This window comes from Trichogramma pretiosum, unplaced genomic scaffold (assembly GCF_000599845.2).
Source record: "Trichogramma pretiosum strain Unisexual culture from Peru unplaced genomic scaffold, Tpre_2.0 scaffold4, whole genome shotgun sequence".
NCBI classification, from domain to species: domain Eukaryota; kingdom Metazoa; phylum Arthropoda; class Insecta; order Hymenoptera; family Trichogrammatidae; genus Trichogramma; species Trichogramma pretiosum.
In genome coordinates this window covers 205,392-225,937 of record NW_019641688.1, presented here as the reverse complement: position 1 = coordinate 225,937, position 20,546 = coordinate 205,392, and the positions used below count along the sequence as shown (strand labels likewise).

At 42.9% G+C, this 20,546-nt stretch overlaps 2 protein-coding genes across 3 annotated transcripts in view; one reads left to right on the top strand and one right to left on the bottom strand.

The window, feature by feature from the left end:
* The window catches only part of LOC106656072 (zinc finger protein jing), a 57,554-nt gene that overhangs the window by 16,977 nt on the left and 20,031 nt on the right, over positions 1–20,546 (top strand). The gene's annotated exons all lie outside the window — the stretch shown is intronic.
* On the bottom strand, positions 18,347–20,372 carry LOC106656073 (S-phase kinase-associated protein 1-like). The gene is made up of 3 exons (XM_014376720.2): positions 20,299–20,372; positions 18,911–19,177; positions 18,347–18,647 (listed from the first exon to the last, which is right to left on the bottom strand). The coding sequence occupies exons 1-3, from the start codon at positions 20,326–20,328 to the stop codon at positions 18,489–18,491; spliced, it is 456 nt and encodes a 151-aa protein (XP_014232206.2). The 5' UTR covers positions 20,329–20,372; the 3' UTR covers positions 18,347–18,488.

Below are 20,546 nucleotides of genomic sequence, written 5' to 3'. Positions count from 1 at the left end.
TGCTTCTTTCCGTGCATGCACGAGCAGCGCTCGAGCTCTCTTGGCTTTTTGTCGATGGATAAATGCATCGAGGCCACAGTGTCTATACGTGCATGCGCGCTCTGCAGCAGTACGCGTTGCCACCGCCACCGTTGCTGCTGCTGCTTCTGCTTTGTTGTTAGGATTTTGCGGAGATGGGCTGCTCTTGTAGCAGTAGTAGTTTTCGCACGAGAAACAGTCACGCATAGAGCTCGGAGATAAGATTTTTTTTGCTCGGCTCGGTGATCGATTATCACTAGTCGCTCGAGGCTCGTTCTAGTATATTATATACTGTATATTGCTGCCGTGTCTGTAAAAAAAGACACCTAAAAAAAAAACCGTCGATAAGATTATCGCTTACGAAAGACAATGTTGTTGGTACAGAGAGAGAAAGAGAGATAACTCGCGCCGAGCTCGAATCGCTTATCTATCAACGTGTTTAAGGTCCACCGAAGCGCTCGCGTATACCGGGCCACACATTACTTGCATATTAGTACACACGCATACGCACGAGCCATTATATATTTGCACTGGCTCGCGAGCGTACGCACACATTTTATTACTCAACCGAGAAATGTTTAATCGTCGCGATGTAGCGTCACGAGAAGGATGTGCATATTACGCTCGCTGTGTATTTGTATGCCGCTGCTGCTGTATATGCAGCTATGCGCTATGTACAGACTTTCCATAACGTCATCGTAATCGCATATTTTCGCCGTCACTCGTGCTCAGCACCGCTCAGCGTACATACGCACACACACAAACACACACGCATAATGTATACACGCTCGAAAGCTCACTGGCAAATTAATAATATATTCTCGTGAACGCTGCTGCTGCTGCTAGTTGCTTACATTAGCCTATGAGAGTTGGCATACGCATATGCATGCACACACACACACCGAGTGAAAAATAAAAAATAAATGAACCATGCGTGAGCGTGTGTGGGTATAATACGATCCGGTTGAAATAACTCGAGTCTCTCTCTCTCTGTCTCTCTCTTTCTGCTATATGTATGTACATTTACGCGTAAGCAGAACACGTGCGTGCTGCGAGCACTACGTTCGCGTTTTGTATATTATTTTGTCTCGACTTTTCTTCTCCTTTTTTACCTCTTTTTCTTTTCTTTCGTACTTCTCGTCGCGCGCAAATTTATACACGGTATACCTATATCGCGGCTAAATATATTCGCCGACGCCGCTCGGTGCGAGTCGTTTGTTTGTGTGTATCGAGAACTGTATATCCGATAAACGTTGCAAAATTATACCAAGTCCCTCGCGTCTATGTTTCTTTTTGTTTTTACGCGTTATATATACCCTACTTCGGAGTCGCACTTTCTAAATCTATTCGCTTATACATATGCACACGGTGCACTGATTTCTCGCTCCAACGGGGGACCCTCCTTGCCCGTAATTGCGTATATATCTCGGTGCAGATATACAAACGTATAATGTAATATATACTCGCGTGCGTGGCACGTAGTATTATCGGAGTCGCGCGAGCTTTTATAATAATTTTCAGTGCCGCAGCGCTTTGAATTCGCACACCGATGCGCAGTTTTTCCGCGAGCGCGCCAGATAGATCTTAAAAACTCTCGCAAACGAGCGGATTACGTTTTCTTTTCTCTCCTTTTTTTCTCGCGAGCGAGCTGCAATGCATAATATGCAGCGCGCAGCACCGGCACCAGCACCAGCAGACTTTATTATTGCTTTGCTCGCGTGCACTGCACACATACACACTCACTTTGTATGTATAAACGCGCGAAGGAGTAAAATTTATTTTCTTTCCGAGTCAGCTAAATCGAGCGGATATGCCCGCGCGTATAATACACACGTATACGTGATTTTTTGCCAATTCTTTTTCAAGAGCGAGCGCAGGCAGTACGTATACGAATGCGCTCGCCTGCAATACCAATGTGTTGGTTTTATTATACATATTTATATACACGTCGAGTTAATAATACTTAAAACGAAAGTAAGATGAAGAAAAAGCAACTTCAATGTTTACACGAACATGTGACCACGAGTAGTATTTACTGTTTTCAGCACCGGTGCAATAATAACGTTACTTAAACTATTGAATTCAGCTACTTCGTAAATGAGCTCATTTTTTCTCCTTTTCTTTTCTTTCGTCGAGTCTTTCTTTCTCTCGTTTCGTCGAGTGCAGTAGCAGCAATAGCACTCGAGTGTTCGTAACTTAGTCTGCGTATACCGATTCATTGTTCTCTTTTTACCTTCTATATACATATATGCGCCACCTATCGATGTGGACGCCAGTGCAATATCGAGCCTGCGCAACGTTATAAGTAGGTAGACGCGCTCTCGAGTACATAATACATGTATATCGGCCTTTTATATGCCCATGTGCGATGTGGCGCACACTGCACACAGCACATGCGCTTGCCAGGCTAAACGTGCATTGTCGGAGCACGAGACGAATTGATTGCGAGCGAGAGGCAATATTTTGACGTACGACTAGATGGAATTCGAGTATTATAACCCCATACATACATTATTATATTACATTGTGCGCGCGCGCTATAGCTCCTCGAGCGCTCGTATATCAGCACAGCAGCAGCGTTTGACTCTCGAGAGAGAAAAGGATTGCGCGCGATTAGGCCTTTGCTCGAACGCGCGCCTGCGATTTCTAACGCAGAATGACGTGTGTAATAAATCAGCCATATACGATATAGTACGTGTGTATACGCGATTGATGATAAAATGAAAAAAAAGCCTCTGCGCGGCGAAGCGATCGAGCGTCAGCATGCGCCATATAATCGTATTCAACATTAAATGCATACATATTTGTGTACGTTCCATTAACCTATCTGCGCGCGCACACACATCTGCGCGTCTATCCGTGCAATTAAAGGCAATATTGACTGGATCCAGAATCTTGAGTTCATCGGAGTGTGCATATGTGCCATTCTCCCACCCATCTACGCGCGCCTGTATCATATTGCAATACTCGCAACTGTTTGAATCGAACGTACCATATTGAACGTCGTGCAATTGTTTACGTTAAGGCTCACCGTGAGAGTCATATATGAATTTTGAGATTTTTAAGCGAGAACATTTGATTCCACCTTGAATTACTCGCGATGCGATATAGCCACTCAAGTAGAGATATCAGAAGAAAGCGAAATATGTCTTATTTTACACTAATTTTGTTACAAGCTCAAATGACAGTAATATAATGTTTATTTTTTTATTTGTTCTAGGTAAGACACGAATCCAGTCTCGCATATACTATACTCATCGATCGATATAGGGATGTATCACGTATACGGATATAACAAAAGGATCATCTTGTCTCGCTCACCGTATGTATATAATGTAAATTAATGTGTATATCGAATGGTCATGCGAGATATGTACTATATCGTATACAATTTAAGCGCGCGTACACACATACACGGCGGTGTCATCGTCTTGCATATAAAGACAAGCGCAGGGCGAGAGAGGCGGACAAATTGTTCGCCATCATACATTTGCATAATTACCGACGCCTGAGTCCTCTTTCATTTCCCCTTCTGCTCGCGGGGCGCGACAATGGTATAATACACGAACGCAAAGCTCTCGGGGCAGCACGCGAGCACATATTCCGCGAGTTAAATTTCCAATAATACCCATTTCCCCGTTTATATTGTTATTAAGTGAAAAATGTGTTCATTACGCGTAACGGTACCTACTCACGCACACACGGGCACACTGTGTGATATTACTAGATGTAAAAAAAATACGAGAAATATCATTTTCGATTCGAATTTATACTTCGTGTCCTGTATCGTGTGTTTGTGTGTATGCGAAGTCAAAGGATCACGTACGCGCGCAATATGAGGAGAACCCGATGCCTGATTACTAAAATGATTAATGACACCGGGTTTAAGTATGTGGCTAATTCGTACCTCTCGTTATATACCGTGTGCCTAGGCAACATAATATAATGAAAATAGCGTCCCGTTAAGATCGAAGCTTGTATATGGATTTAATGATTTTATGAAGTAAATTCCTTATAGGTGTGCGCATGCAACACACATGTACTGTGCTTGTATTTATTACACGAACAAGTTTTTCGAGAGTTTCCGTAGGCGCTCGTAATGCGCGTATGTACGCGTTAGTATCTCCTCGTTATCTAGATTAATGAAAGTGTTGAGGCAATGAGTCATCATTATTTAACGAGTGCAAATATTAAAGCGGCATTGTAATATACTGTACGGGTTTACTTATTACGCGTAGACGAGATGCATTCATTTAACATGTCGAGAATACTATCTATTGTGCAGCAGCAGGGACAGCAGCAGGCCCCGTATATAATACAAAATCTTGCCTGCGAGCTGTGAATTTTAGGCGCAGACGCCCGTATGGGATAGAATTTGTGGAATGCCCCCTCTCTTTTTCTCGGCTCTTGTGGGCGCGCACGCGGGCACGTATACCATACATGCATATACGTACTGCTGGCCCAGGACTAAAAAACTCGTTCGGCCGGTTTTTTAATTGCCGAAGAGAGACGAGCCCAACGCGCGTACACACAGACATAGACACGGTATATATAATTCTTCGTCTGCCTGCCTGTATAAATACAGCTACTTAGAGATTGTGCCGTGCGCGCGCGTGTGTGTGTGTGTGTACAAATATAAAGCCAAAAAAGCACGTGTGCCATACAGCGAGAGAAGCGAAGAAAATTTTTGTTTTGCCGAAATTTTTGTTTACAAATGCAGTAGTCAGTCTGACATTGAGCGCGCAAAGATCGGGTTAACGACCCTATCATCGCGAGCGCGTGTATTTCGCGAAACTACTCTTCGTTATCGCGCGCTGCACGTTTTTACACAAACACTCTCTCTTCCCATTCTTCCTCTTTTCGAAAATATACTTTATTTTTAACGCGGACTCACACCGGTGTGTCTTACGCAGACGTGCATTTTATTTATTCGATGGTTCGAGAGACAAAAGATCGCCGCTGCGCCGTCCGAAAATCGTGAGTCCGCCGACGCTCCTCTCCTCCCACTCTCTCTGCAGGCAAATTTACGAAAATGCGCACACTGCAGCATGAAACGTGCGTTGTGTATTATACATACGTACACTACACCGGGTCTCGAGAGATATAATACGGGGCCGCGTCTATCTATAGCCGCGCGCGCGCATGCACCGAAAATCTCATAAATAATAACACCCTCCGTTGCTGCTGCTGCTGCAGTGTTCTGCAGACTTCTTCCGCGATATATGCTGTTTATATATAAACGTATAGCGTGTACGAAACAGCTGCCACATATGCTGCTGCTGCAAATTGCGTAACTATACTATGTGTTGGTGCCGCAGCGCGCGATGGCCTACGCGGAGTAGTGTCGTCTTCATCATCAAAAGGCGAAAAAAGAAGAAAAAGAGTCGCGATGAGTAGTGGTAGTAGTAGTAGTAGCGGTAGTAGATAGCGCATCGCTACTGCACTAGGCTAAATCGGACGTTAAAGCGCGCACAAAAGTGGCTTTAAAAATAATAAATAAACGCGCGCGCCCGCGTTGGCCTCTTCGGACGAAGCTGCATGCGCGACTGCATTTAGATGAAATATATCGTGTATACATTATACTTTATGTGCAATGCAAGCGAGCGCCGCTGCCGAGCTCTATAGCCGAGAGAGATAGCCCTCGTATCGTTGAACGAAGTGTGTTCTACATCATGCGCGGCTACTATTGCTGCTGCCTTTGTACTCGGAAACCAGAGAAGACGATCGTGAATTACATTATATTATCGTTCGAGGGATTTTTGTCGCGCTCGATTTTCAGAGCTCGCCTATCTCGAGCTAGCTCCAAGCGATTACAAGCATGTAATCTCGATCTCACGCGCGGCTAAGAATGGGGGAGTAGAAGAGAAGTATAAAAAACAAGAGTGTACTTTCGAGTACGCAACGACGAGTGATCGTTTGGGACCGAGCGTGTTAAAATTTTATGAATACTTAAATTCGACGAGACGTTTATAACGTAGGCGTCGCTGTAGAGTTGCATAAATCGTAAAAATTTTGATCCGCTCGTACTTGTAATCTTTGACGCTGTCTTGGTACACCAGTTAGTGGATCTCCCTTTTCGCGCCGAGTAAAAGGAATCGCGCGTTTATTACGCGCGTCCGAACGGTTTAATTTACAAGCAAAAGTTGAAAGCTACGTCGATAGAAAATTTGATATTTTTCACAGGTACACTCTTTCGTCGGCGTCGGTGTCGGTGGCGTGCACCAGGCAGTAAAATCAGAGAGGAATACGTTTTTCACGAGGGTGTAAATATCTTACCTACTACTTTTGTGCGAGCTGCCTTCTCTCCTCTCTCCTCTCTCTCTCTCTTCTCTTTCGCGCGAAAAAAGCACCGGTTGAAAGAGCTCGAACAGAGGCAAAAAGAAGGAGGTTTCGCCGAAGTAAGGCTGGCACCTTATAGGAATCAGAGAGAGAGAAAGAGAGGCCAGGAGAGATCGAAGAACAGGTTCCACGCAGAAAAGAACGAGAAGCTCTCCTTTTATTATCTTAACGCGATGTACGCATTCTTTCCCATTCGTTTCGGCCATTCTTACGAATTTTTCTAATACACCTTTTTATTATTCAATATTCAAGGGATTCTCTGCGCGTTAGCGCGTGTGTGCGGACTTTTTTATGCATAATGATCTTGGCGTACTCTGCTTTCTCCCTTGATTCTCCTCTCTCGCTCTCGTTCTCCCTCGTTTCAGGGTTGATTTGTGCCCGATCTTCTCCAGATCTGCGCCTAAATCGTTTCCTCTCCGTGCCACTCGCGGTGATTGAGAAAAATTCTCAAAACTTCTGGCCCAACTAATTACGCTCTTCGCTTCCGTTACCAATTTCATACGCATAAACCTCTTGGCAAACGAATGCAAATCTCGCTTGTATTATACGCCAGCCCGGCTCCTTTTTGCTTCTTCGTACGGGCGCGCGCACCTGCGATCTCTTCAAGCGCGCGCGCGGCCTCTTTTGTGTATATCCTGGCCATCGTCGATATATATTGAAAGGCTGTCGTGGCCGGCACCGAGCGCGCACACACAAACTCACATACACGAACGTGCGTATACGCAGCAGTTCTGCGAGCAAATGTCGAAAGCGAAAATCGATTTATCTCGAGCGACGAGCGAGAGAGAGAGAGAGAGCTTCTGCCCGTTCGGCTTGGCCTCGGCTCTGCTGCTTCTCGCTCCCTTTTTGCATTATGTGCACAGCTGTGCGTGCGCGCCTTACTTACATTAAGGTATATAGTAGTATAGTAGCGACGGGCGACATCATATAAGGGAGGAGAAGAATAACAAACCTGAGCTTTGCTCGTTTACAGAGGACTATAAGTGAGCACAACTACTGGGACGAATGAGCGAACCATTTTTTTTTATTTTTCGGAAATCGTTAGGACAGAGAGGGTCGCAAGCGAGGCATGTGTATTTCTGCTGCGTACACAGTACACACACGCGACGTAAAGCATGTATTTCGGACTGATAATCATTCGACGTTTCGTGAGACGATCCATTCGTATGTGTACACGTTCGACTGAAATTTCGGGGCCATTATGCGTGTGCTCTGGTGGTGGTGCTGCTGCTGCTCGGTTCAACGAGTGTCATTCGCTTTATAAACCAGCACTATGCAGGTATATATATGTTATGTGTGAATCGAGTCGTTCGAGCTCAAAAGACTCTCTTTTATCGCGTTCGCACAGAGATTCGATGCTCTCTGACGCGTGTATCATGCGCGCGCGCGGGGTTCTTCGCGCGAGCGTCGAGCATGAGCTGAGCTGTGTTGCTCTCGATATCGCTCAACACCTTTGTGCGTTATATCACGCACACGCACACTTGTGTCTCATCTCGCGCGCGTGCGAACATAACACGAGCTTTTTTTTTGGTGTTGTAATGTAAATTCGGAGCAGCATCGCTTTTCAATTACGCCTCATTTATCCGCGAAGGGATAAATCGGCTTGGGTACACGGGCAACGTAGTTTTCGTACTTTTGCACTCTCATCGATTGACTGCACGCGCGGGCTTAACAAAGAGAAGAAAACTACACGAGCTTTTCGTGTAATATACACGCGCAGCGCCAGTTATTCTCTATGTCTTTCTCATTCGCTTATCTTTCCTTTTGCTCTTTGACGCATGATGTATAATAAACACACTGCAGCAGCAGCATACAGAGTGCACAGTGCAGTACGCGCGTTACTAGCGGCAAAGTTCGCGCAGTCTCGTTTTAGAGTTAGGTTCTAGGCGTAGGCCTCGCTTGCATTACATCTATATAATGTACGTGTGTGTGCCGGGTATATATAAGCAGCTACACGTACAGGCATACACACATGGTGGTGTTGTACATGGTCTCTCTCTCTCGGGCGCGCGCGCGCACACACACCACATCGTATAACAGTGCACAAGCGGAACTGGCAATTGACGTTTTCAGGTCGGCTAGTAGTAACTATGTGTACCATTAGTACTAGAGAGAACCATAGGCGGACAGGCATGAGCTCGGTCGAGCAATACGGCGTAGCCGTTGCTACGCGAGGCAGCCTTCTTCCCTATTCTTATTCGGCCAGAGAGAGCCCTTTTTTGCTGCTGCTGTTGCTGCTGCTGCTGCTGCTGCTGCGTACATCCCATACACACACATGTTGTGTTGTATAATGCGCTTCATATAATATTGTAGTACCTTTGCTGCTTCTTCTGCTCATGCGTTTAAAGTTCATAAACGAGTCATGTACGACGACGAGCGAAGAGCGAAACTTCTTGCGGTCGTCGTCGATGCACAAGTTACGACGACGACGACCTCCGCCACGTTGTTGTAATAAACGCTGTTGTTCGTGCATATCGTATAATAATGTACTATCAGCTCGAGCGAAATAACACGAAAAGCTGCTTCTGCTGCTGCTGTTGCTATTCAAACTATTGCGCTGTAAAATTCGATACGCTCGTCGTCGTCGTCGTTCGGCAAACGAAGCGTCTATTCAGCTATGGGCTCTTTAGCGCTTGTCTGCCTGACTGCCTTAAACGCGCGCGTGTGTGTGAGTGTGTGAATGTATTTAGTTGTGGGAGGTTTTTATTGTACGTTTAAGTAGCTGTGCAAATACAAAGCCGAGCCTCCTTCGTTGCCGTTGTTTATTTCTTATATTATATTTTTAGAGCTCTCGCGCGAGTACACGAGCACGATAGAGCCGAGAATAATTTCGATCACCATCGCGCGCCCTAGAGGGGCTCTCAGCAGGGCTGCTGAGATCTTTTTTTTTCTATATAACTCGTGCGTGCGTACATTTTTACAAAAGCGCCCGTATTGCTGCTCGACACCTTTATAACACGACGGATTTTCAATGCGCCTATATCCAAACTCGTGTAACTCCATGTATCCCGGAAAAATAATCCATCTCAATCATTCGTTGGTGCGTGTGTGATCACGAGCCGAATCAATCTTTTTTTTTCTGTATCGGCTGGCGCTGCTCCTGGTCCTGAACTTTCCGCTCACACGCGAGTAGCATAGCTACTGACGAATCCTTTGGAACGAGATTTTTCATTCGAACGCGTGTGTATACTTCAAAATATATTACGCACAATGCGAGAACTCGTGCGCGCGGACGCGAGCACGAGAAGAGAAGAGCGAACGGGAGAAAAATTCTTCCCCCGCGGTACACGGCGTAATACGAGCATCTTTATACGTGTAATGCGTACCATTATCATCCGAGCTGGTGTGCAGGACGAGTTAGTTGCATACACACACGCAGATGCGATGCGCGCAAACTGCAGAGCCCAGAAAGAGTAATATATAAAAGTATACATACGTCCGGTTGAATCATAATCTCGCGCTGAGAAGCTTCGGAAAGGGAATCCCTTCTCTTTGGTTAAATTTAATGCAGTGCCCGCAAACTGTGTATAGCGTATAACAACAAGAACATGCACACATCATTTCATATAGTGTACCAGAGAGTAAGTGCGTCTTGGTCTCGTTTCACGACTACTACTGCTCGTATTGCTCGGGCCGTGGGTGATGCTGCTACAACTCTTCTCTCTCTTGCCTCTTTGCTCTTTCACTATAGCGCTCGTTCGAGGGACTTTTATTTTCAACCCGAGAGAATGGATATATAGCTCCGAGAATTACATTTATCGTTTCTTATATATTATGACGACGACAGAGTAGAAGTAGAAAAAGAGCGAAGTTATACGACGTACACGTAATATTATCGGGCTAAGTTCGTGCACTTTCAGTGCACCATTACAGATGTTTTGAAGTTTTTTGAGATGTCATTCGATAGAAATCAGTCAAAATGATCGCAAGAGAGCTTCGATTCTTTCTTGATGGTACAGCGAATGCAACTCACCGACTCATGTGTTCGTCCGTATATATTACGTAATAAGAATCCAGCCGTTATATGTATACCTGCGAGGTGAAGGACATTTCCTGAATATTCTTTTGCTCTCTTGGTTTCTCTTTAGCTGTATGTATATATGCGCGTATTTGAGAGGATTTCCTGATTCCTGATTCCTCTTGTACAAATACTGAATTAGCATTGTCTTTTCCAAACGTTATTACAAGACGTTAACAAAAGAAAATTATTCCACAGTTCGTTCGAATTATAAGCAACTAATGTAATACGATGCGCGCTCGTATTACCTGTTCAATTAACATTCACCGCAATGTGTGCAGGCGATCATAGTGATTTCATATGTTATCAATTAGAAATGTAATAACACAATAGCGGCATTTATACAATCCGGATGTATGTAAAACGAGAACTTATGTATAAGCGACACAGGCGAGAAAATCATTGGACATATCGTGTGATGTATCGAGATACGCACATATTTTTTTTTTTTTGGTTTTTCCATATTTCTACTCTTTCGTCTTCTGTTTCGACTCTCTTTTTGATCAATTGAACTTCACGGTGTAATTCGGTGCATTGCGTGCAGTTATATAAATAGCCCGATGCTGCCGTGTTGAACACATTCGAGCTCAGATCTTAGTATGAGTTACATCTCTCATAGCGCGACTTGTTTCCTATCGAAAATTGAATCGACTGCTGTACACGATTGCCGTAAAAAAATATATATACTCTGAATTTATAAGTGACATTGTTCGTTTGTGTGTGTGTTAGTGCGTAAAAATGGATCCTTCCATACAGGATCTCGACAGCTCGTCGCAAATCATATTCATTTCGAAATCTCGTCGCGTATCAATGTACGAATTCAAGGAGTATAAAAAAAGTGTTGACTGGTGTTGTGAAGGCCGGCGACATGAATGTCTCCATAACTTTCGTAGCATAATCCACGTTTGGAGAGGTCAGTATCCTAACATCTTAGAGATTTTTGAAAACAAAGAAGTCAAGTTGCTACTGTTGGATTCCATAAAATTCCCAGATGGAAATATCTTTATTGATTTCGTGGCTCGCTGCGGTTATAAAGACGAACCCGAAAGGGACGAAAACGGCAAGCCACTATTACGTCGAACCACGGCAGTACACCATGCAACTAAACGTTGTTTCAGTAACAGTGACATGAGTATACCAGATCAGTTGTTTACGATTTTTAACAATTTCCACGTAAACTATTCGGACGAGACGGGCTTGACGCATTTCCATGCTGCTTGTACGGGTGGCTTTGTTCATGTTGTAAGGGCATTTCTCGAGTTTGGCCAGGATCCCAATTGCGTTTGGTCAGAAACAGGCGATTCACCGCTGCACTTGGCTGTGTTTAGAGAACACCTCGAGGTGGTACAATTACTACTGATATACGGCGCAGACCCAAATTTAACCAATGCAGAGAGATTGACCCCTCTGCATATTATTTGTAAGTCAGAGTTGGTGGATCGCAACTTAATGATTATGATATTCTGGTACAGCATTAAGCCAGTGCAAGTTAACATCCTGGATATAGACGGTAACACGCCGTTGCACTTGGCGTTCAAGTACAATTCGAAGGACGCAGCCGAATTTTTGCTGAGAACAGGTGCCGATGCAACTGCGAAAAACGTGGATGGATTGACACCGCTCCACAATATTTGTTTGAACAGCGACAATGAAGAATGCGCAAAGATGTTATTCGATATCAGCGAGGCTAATCATCAAACAGTGCAGATCGATGCTCGCGACAATTCGGGAAATACACCATTGCACATGGCCGCGCAGACAGGCAGAAAGAAGTTGGTTGAGTATTTGTTAAAAAAAGGCGCAAACCCAAATTTATGCAACGACGACAAAAAAGATATACGACGTATGGTACATAATAATTAAGTTTCTAAAGAACAAAGATTTGATGAATTTTTTCTTGTCGGAGTTACTATAAATACTAAAAAACACATTTTGTACGGCAAAATTTGCTACCAACTCTTATAAATTTGATGTAAAATTAGAAAAAAATTTTGTAATTGAATCAATCATTAAAATAAAGTAAAAACTACAAAACATCTAAAATTTCAGACAATCAATTCAACCAAAACTTAAAAGGTACCTTCCATTTCCCTTATCCATCGATATTTTTTACTTTCGCAGCGAATGGAGTACAAAACCCCTAGGGTACATTGCACCAATGGTAAACATTTTTCAGAAAATTTATTGCTACCTGCACCGAACTCGCTAAAAATAATCCGGTATCGAGTGGACTTTGCGTACAATACACTCGCGGACCAGGTATGCACATAATGCATAGGAAAAATCTATAACACCGTTACTCTAGCTCTTTGTTAAATCCGCGAACGATGCGACGGAATGAAGCAAAAACAAAATAAAAACAATAAAAATAAATAATCGTTGTGAAATTTAATAATCGACGATCAAAGTAATCGTCAGTTGTTACGTATGTCGCATATAGAGATGTTTTATAAACAAGCCGCGTATCGAATGACGCGTTCGCGAAAACACATAATATGTCGTCCGCGCGCGCGACTGTAATACACTACTGCCTCGTATTATTAAATAACTGTGCCACCGCCGTCGCATATAATATGCTCTTCCGTTTCTCTCGCGCGTACAAAATTTCGTCCTCTGTTATATTTCAAAGCACATATCGTGATATTCGTGTGCCACGAGCTTGCACGAGGCTAATTTTAAAGCGAGATGAAATTTATTATCGTTCTCTCGGTGTGTGTGTGTGTGTGTGTATAATATGTTTGCAATTATAACTGCGAGCGAGATCTGCGTTAATTTTTTTTCTTTTACTCGCGACGAGAGCTTGCATCGAATTAACGTATCGTTGCGTTGAGTGATCTTGCGAGCACGCGGATTTCTCTCGATGATTATAGTAGTGCGGCTTATATAGCGCAGGAGTTTGTGAGAAAGAAAAAAATTATCGATTTGTTCGGCTCCGAAGGGGCGAGTACGAGATCGGAATGATTTGAAAATTATAGCTGCGCACGTACACATGCGCGCGCGCGGTTGCAGAGCAACAATATTCACTCAGGCACGGGAAACTTTTCTGTACATATAGACTTCCTTTTCACACTTTTGCTAGCACACACACACACACACGCACGTAATCATCGTAGAGTTCCTCGCCTTTTTTCGCATTTTGCACGTAGGCGCACCGCCACTGCCGCGGCTTACTGGTATATACGTATTATTTACTGCTTGCCAGATAGTTGTGTACGCGAAGGCTCTTTCACACCCTTACCCGAAAAAGAGAGAAAAAAAAGTGAAGGAAAAAGAAGAGAAAGAAAGAAAGAAGCGGTCGCCCCCCTCTTATGCGTCTGTTACATGGCTTTTCGACCCTCGACGCGCACTTCGCGCTAATCGATACGTCGTTTGACTATATAGCTTCTTTTCTCTCGCTCTCTCTCTCTCTCTCTCTCTCTCTCTCTCTCTCTCTCTTTTTCTCCTTGTATATAAAGTGCATATTATGATGTTCCTTTGAGATTGAAATTGATTTTTCTTTATTTGATCCCGATGATTTGTAAAGTGTCGAAATTAACGATCGACGTTTCTCACGATGAAAATACCCTCTAATTAGTTTGCATTTTTCATGAGGCTTTATTCGTGTAAAAATAATAATATCGATTTGGTCTTTTGTCGCCGTTGAAAAAAAGTACCTTTCTCAAATCTCATTATTTTTCCTCTCTCAACTAAATGTATACTCTTAACATAGCTCAATCAAAAATTGAGTAGAAACTATTGAAGGCTTTATTATATTTCGCGTATAAACATCGCCCTGCCCCCGTACTTCCCGTATAAAAGCTACCGTTGAAAAGTCGACTTATATTGCTTTTGAAAAAGCAACCGCAAGGAATGAGTTTTCTAAAGTAGTGCGGAGTATCGTTTTGCCTTATAACTCGAAGCAGTGAAAAAGTGTCTCTTTGATGTCTCTCTCTTTCGCTCTTTTTCCGCGTGTTTGCCTAAGTAAAATAAAAAGAAGAAAATTCAATAAACTTCGCTTTGGTATATACCAACTGCTTATTCAACGATTTGATTAGTTTCTTACTTCTTTTCCTTTCAATTTGGCACACTAAAAACATCAATACGCTCGGCAAGTGAAAAAACTAATGAGATACGATTTCGTCAAGAAATTGTCGTGTACACTCGACAAGAGAGCGAGAGAAAAAAAAGCGGAAGTGTTAGCTAGTACAGAGTAAGTGGACGCACACACACACGTGTGATTTTATGATACTCGAGACGAGCGAATAGCAAACACACGCATACTGTACACATTGTACGCGTGCATACAAATACACTGACATCCGAGGGAATGGGTGATAAAAATCCGGTATTTTTCCGGTTTCATTTCGAGTCCCACTTCTTTCTTTCTTCTTTTTGCCTTTCGTCGAGTCGCGCGCGCGTGCGTATCGCTTGCCAATTCTTCGGACTTATCATTCCTGGAAAAAAGACTGCATACACGTACATCTTCCTCCCTTTTTAGCGCGCGCGCACGCACGTCATTATTCCTCGTCGTCTCTAAATATTCAAAATCCTACGCGCAAATCCTTTCCTACGACCACCACCGCTACCACTATCGCTCTCACTAACTCGCCAATTTCTTATCGGAAGAAAATCGGTGTTATACGTACACACGGATTTGCATGCTCTGTGTGCGGTGTATACGAGTCCGAGCACGAGCACACGAGAGCCCAGCAAAGAGCATTGCCGCATCATCCATTCGGCTGTGGCGGTAAATTTAGTGCTCGATCTTCGGTAAAAGGCTCGACAAGGCCATCGTACACGCAGGAGATCGCGTCTTCGAGCGGCAGCGGCAGCAGCAGACACGGGGTCTCTAATCGAGTATGCAGAGATATTTACCCTCTTTCCCACTTTGCGGGGTGGGGCCGCAGCGCTTCTAGTGGTTTGGTGACTCCTTCCACGCTCCTTCCCTTTGACTCTCTGTCTCTCTCGGCTCCTTGCACCCCATACAATGCGGCTATGGCACGACAACACACATCGGGCAAGGCGGCAGCGGCATTTATATCACGTGAATGTACGATGCCGAGTCGGTGGCGAGAAGCTTGTCGGTGGTGGCGCGCACGCGATACTTAACCCTCTCTATCTCGTCTTTTTTAAGATTAACAATGGGCTACGTAGAGACCCGATACAAGGGATGTAACGCGCCAAGATGAATACCCAAGTCAAGTGGCTGTATATATGTATAGGGAATTTCGTACTCTCTCTCCCTCTCTCTCCCCATAGATTGTATACATGATGAGCTCATGATTGCTCCATAAGTACAGTTAGATTGGGATGTTTTGAACACGAGGAGGGGTACATAGCCGATGACTGCGAATGCGACGGTATACTTAATTTAATTACTAGTGTACTCTGACAAATCGTTCGTCTATCTTCTTCGCGTGCCCTCGTATAACAACAGCGATGATGCCACCGCGTTTCTGTTTGCGCTCCACCGAGATTATTTTAGTAGCGCACCAAACGCCGCAGCACGAAATATGGCATTTTCATATTTTTTCCCGCGCGATCGCTTCGTGCACAAAGCACCACGCTAATTTAATCTCGGCAAATAATTAAATAGCCGCGCAGAGGCCGCGCATATATATGTATATATCCACGCGGGATGAAGATCAATAGCCAGCCAGAGTTTAATGGGTTTTCCTTGAGTCCCGAGGCGCGCGCGAGCCAGATCGGATATTGCCCGCGAGCAAATTGACAAGCATGGGCCATATTTTTCATTTAAATATAATATATTATGCTAATGCGATTCCAATCAACGGTATAGAGAACTCAATTAGCATGCGTAATTTTTCGGCTACTGGATATTATATTTTATAATAGCCGATCGTATTGCGCGACGTATATATATTGACACGAACGATGGCGCCTGCCTCTCTGTCGAAACATTATTGACATTAAAACGAGCTACTCTTCGGTAATATAATAGGCTAATCAGCTTCGTTCGGCTTCGTAATTTTTTTTTTCTCTCGGACTCGAGTCAAAACAAATATAAGTTGAAAATGATTCGCACTCCAAGTACGTTTTCGAGTTGTCACGAGTATAGCATGATTTATAAATAGAAAAGTTGGAGTTTAAAGAAGCGACGTTGAATCTATGAACAATCGACATGGCAGAGCAGCTTTTTTTGTTTATTTTGGCTCTCGTTCTCTTTGAAACAAGTAAAAACAACAATACACACCCACACACAAACACGTGAATTCAAAAGTGAATATTGGCTGTCAAAACGAACGTATTCATAAACGTTAACACTAATTGGCTGTTATATGCTTGACAAACACACGGCGCAATCGATAACTGCTCAATTCGGACGGCAGCGCTTCGGTGTTTATTCACAAAGTTTTCCCTCCCCAAATCGATGCTACTGTATGTCAAAGAAAAGATTCATCGGGCTGTTTTAGTTAATCAATTATTAAAAAAAAGAAACGATTATCGAGCGCGCGAGGATTTTTATATTCCATCAAAGGAAGCGTCTATAAATATGGCAATATATTGACACTTTGCACGCGCCGATCCTTTGATTCTTTTCTCTCTCTCACCCCTATATATTATAATACTCGAGCGAGATATTACGATACTTGGGATCGACCTAAGACTCAAATGTCCACCTCATATCGAAAGGCTTTGTAACGTCGATCTCGCTTGTCTGCTGCATAATCTTCTCGCTTGTGCACAGTATATCGCTGTAGGTACTACGAGCTCCACTGTAATCGTTCCTCTTCTCGGCGCGGCACCTGCAGGCTCTCATACGTACACGTTATACGTACTCTCGTATACATATACCTGTCTCGGTCGCGTGCGCTCCACATACATTTACAGCACATGTATGTATATGCGCCCAGCGTGTCCTGTTTGGCACGCGACTCACTTTTGTCCGGCTGTATCTTTGATGTTACATGTTATATGTATAAACGCTTGCGACACACAAAGTCACGAGAGGCTTGGCGTATTATACGACAACGCGCCCGGCACAGACACACGCAGACTCTCTGCGCGCACAAGCTATTCTTTGGCGCACATCTCTCTGTCTTTCTCTCTCCCTATTCCTGGCAGGTATACAGTATTATACACAGGCTAGACTATTGACTTTTACGTTATTGGAGTATGTTATACTCGATATATATATATGGGTCAAAATAATACTTTTTTACAAAACCGTGCGCACTAGGGTGTCCCTTAGTTCCCGAATTTCAGAAAATCGATTTCAAAAAGAAGAGGAAAAATTCTTTCGAATGCACAAATAAAATTTGTTCGTTTTTTTTTCACCGATATAAATCTAAAAATCCTAAATGCGATTACAGGCACTATATAGAAGTATTCTATATGGCCCAAAACTATTGGAAACTTATTTTTTCATGGTTACCTAACAAAAAAAGTCCAGGGAAATCGATTTTCTGAAATTCGGGAACTAAGGGAGACCCTATTGAACACGTCTTTAAAAGACGAAGAAATTGGTTACTTGTTCGTTTTAATAGCAGCAAAATGACATTAATTAGAAAATGAAGTTTTTACTTGATCTGAATTTGAAGTTTAATCGGGGCTTTATTTGAGCTTGTAGCGCCCTTGAAATGACTTTGAAAAAAACCGAAGTACATGTTTCAACGTACAATTTTCCGCTCTTTTCAAATTTGCAATAAAAAATAGGGGACTCCATTTGAAAAATCGATTATTGGGTCGCTGTAGCTTTGAGGTTAGGTTCAAGGTCAAATCCAAGATCACCATTAGATTCCCCATTAATAAAATGCGTCGGATATGAGGTTTTAGATTTTTTTCCTCCACGTCCTTGACCCGCTTTTAGGAGGTTTTCGTATTTTTGTGACACCCTGTATAATATTCAAAAATATTATAGTACTTCTTTTCTTTTAAATCAAAGTCAGACATTTCTCAAGAAAAGTCTAAAGTACCGAGCGAGCGTAACGAGGTTAAAGCACTAGTGTTAATTAAATTTTGTTATTTTATAGTTGAATATCTGCTTTATTTAATAATTATTATTATGAACAATAAGTATTTATAACTAGGTCTCTTATTTAATTAAAACTATTTCGTCTAATTTTGAAAAAAGGCATTGACATCATCAGAAGTAGAGGATGGATGAGCTTCTCTACTTTGGCATCAATATTTCTGAAGTCTTCTTCAGTGCGTCTACTGATGTATCTTTAAAATGTCCTTTGCCTATTGCTTGGGTTACCAAATCTAACAAATCTTTCATATCTAAATAATTGGCTGCTAAAGTAAGTTCAAAAAGAGTGTTCAAATCAACCTGTAACATTATTCAAAAATATTATAAGAATTTTGCTGATTTGTTAAGTAGTACATATAATTTTTGTTAACAATTGAGATTTTAAGCTTGCACTACTAACTTTACGGGATAAGTAGGTATAAATATTGTATTGATGACAGTATTCAGTAAAGCAAACATAAATATCATTTTTACTCGTTAGATTGTAAATTCAAATTTTACGTTTAAATTTTCAATATAAATTGCACTAAAAAGAATGTTCAAACTTAATATTGTTCAAATACCTTTAGAAATTGTTTGTCCCATTCTGTCATTTGAGTTTTTTCATCCGTGCCATCTTCTTTTGGCATGGGATCATTTTTATGATGAGTAGCGAATTCAATAACCTTTTCCAGAGTATCAGACTTTATATTTTTTAGAGTAAGAACTTCATCCAATTCTTCTTCGCCTAAACTTTCAATCATTGTTTTTACCATATATGAGCGCTTAGCGATTGCTAACTCCACGTCAAAAACGACTCCGTCAGAACTTTGCAAATGCATGATTTTCACCTGCAATAAAATTGAAAAAGATATTAGTCAAATGGTTTACATTTATTTCATTGATTGTAGCTTCGCCTCGGTCGCTTATTTCGCGTGCCCTGGGACTTTCCTATTTTTCCCGGCATAGGCCAGTATACGATTTTACATATCCCGGGCCCGAAAATAGCAATATTCCGTTTAGTGCAGTGGCCGGGAAATGTTACTTTCGGGCCGCTGGTATGTAAAAGATTTTTCACCGTATTTAATCGGCTTCTAAGCCCTTGGTATATAAAATTTTTTTCTGCCTTAGCGCACGTTTTGAGCGCTCCTCCCTCCTCGACCTGTATTCAATGATTTCGGTACGAGGAGAAGTCCGAATCTTCCCGTCTATACTCGCATTCATTACACGGCAAAACTGGCGCCGAGCTGTGAGCCGTTCTCGCTGAGAGCATGAGTTTTAGGTTCATGTTCAAGAAAAAGAAAAAGCGCTGCGTTGCTCATGCCCGGCTTTTTTCTGTGCATGCACAGCTATTTCATGAGCATGCACGGCTACACGAGGTGCGTGAATATTTTGTACGGCTTACAGCCGTGCGCCAGTTTTTCCGTGTACTCATTGAGCACGCTCAGCGCGTAATCAGCCCCGAGCGAGCGCGTAGGCTGAAAACAATGTCTTAGCGCGGAAGCAGTAGCGATGGCCTTTTAATTTCATGGGTATAGTCCGTGAGTATTCACTGCGAGGCTACAAGAGTAGAGTCAGGCAGCCCATCTGTGAGATCAACGGTCGGCGCACCGGACTCACGGCGCATATGCGTGTTACTGTAGTAGCCAGTGCCTGAACGCGTGTAGTATCCGAGCCGTGTCGTTTCACGGCGCTGGGGCTAGAAAGGTCTATCAGTGTGGGACTTTCTTTTTTCATGGCTCAGACCTCTATTCTATTTTATTTCGAAATAATGCTCTATACGCGTTACTACATATATACACGCACGTGTTGGGAATTTAACCCGTTTCGGGCCAAACGGACGAAATTTTAGTTATTTTTTCACAGAGTCTACAGCGAATGAAAAAATAACTAAAATTTCGTCCTTTTGGCCCAAAACGGGTTAAATTAGTTGAAAAATATATTGACCTAATGTCCTGAATTAAAAACTTACCTGGCTAGAGTTTTCTTGATTTGAAGCCATATTGTCAATGATATATTTTAAGCTGCCTTGTTGCTACGTTGAAAGATTCAAGCACTGTGAGACTACCGTTCATATTTTGAATCTTTTATACTCGAAAGCGTAGGTGGTCAAGCCATCTGGCGTTGTATAGTGGGGAGAGGCAAAGAGTCATTCGTACAGCGAGACGCTCCACATGTTAATTTTCATAATTAAGAAGAAGATCGATCTACAGATTATTT

Bases quoted from the DNA above. Each gene is read 5' to 3' on its own strand.
- LOC106656073 (XM_014376720.2), bottom strand. From the start codon at position 20,328: ATGGCTTCAAATCAAGAAAACTCTAGCCAG. The intron at 19,178-20,298 runs GTAAGTTTTTAA...ATTTTATTGCAG, and splicing joins ATCAAGAAAACTCTAGCCAG to GTGAAAATCATGCATTTGCA. The intron at 18,648-18,910 runs GTATTTGAACAA...ATAATGTTACAG, and splicing joins GGGACAAACAATTTCTAAAG to GTTGATTTGAACACTCTTTT.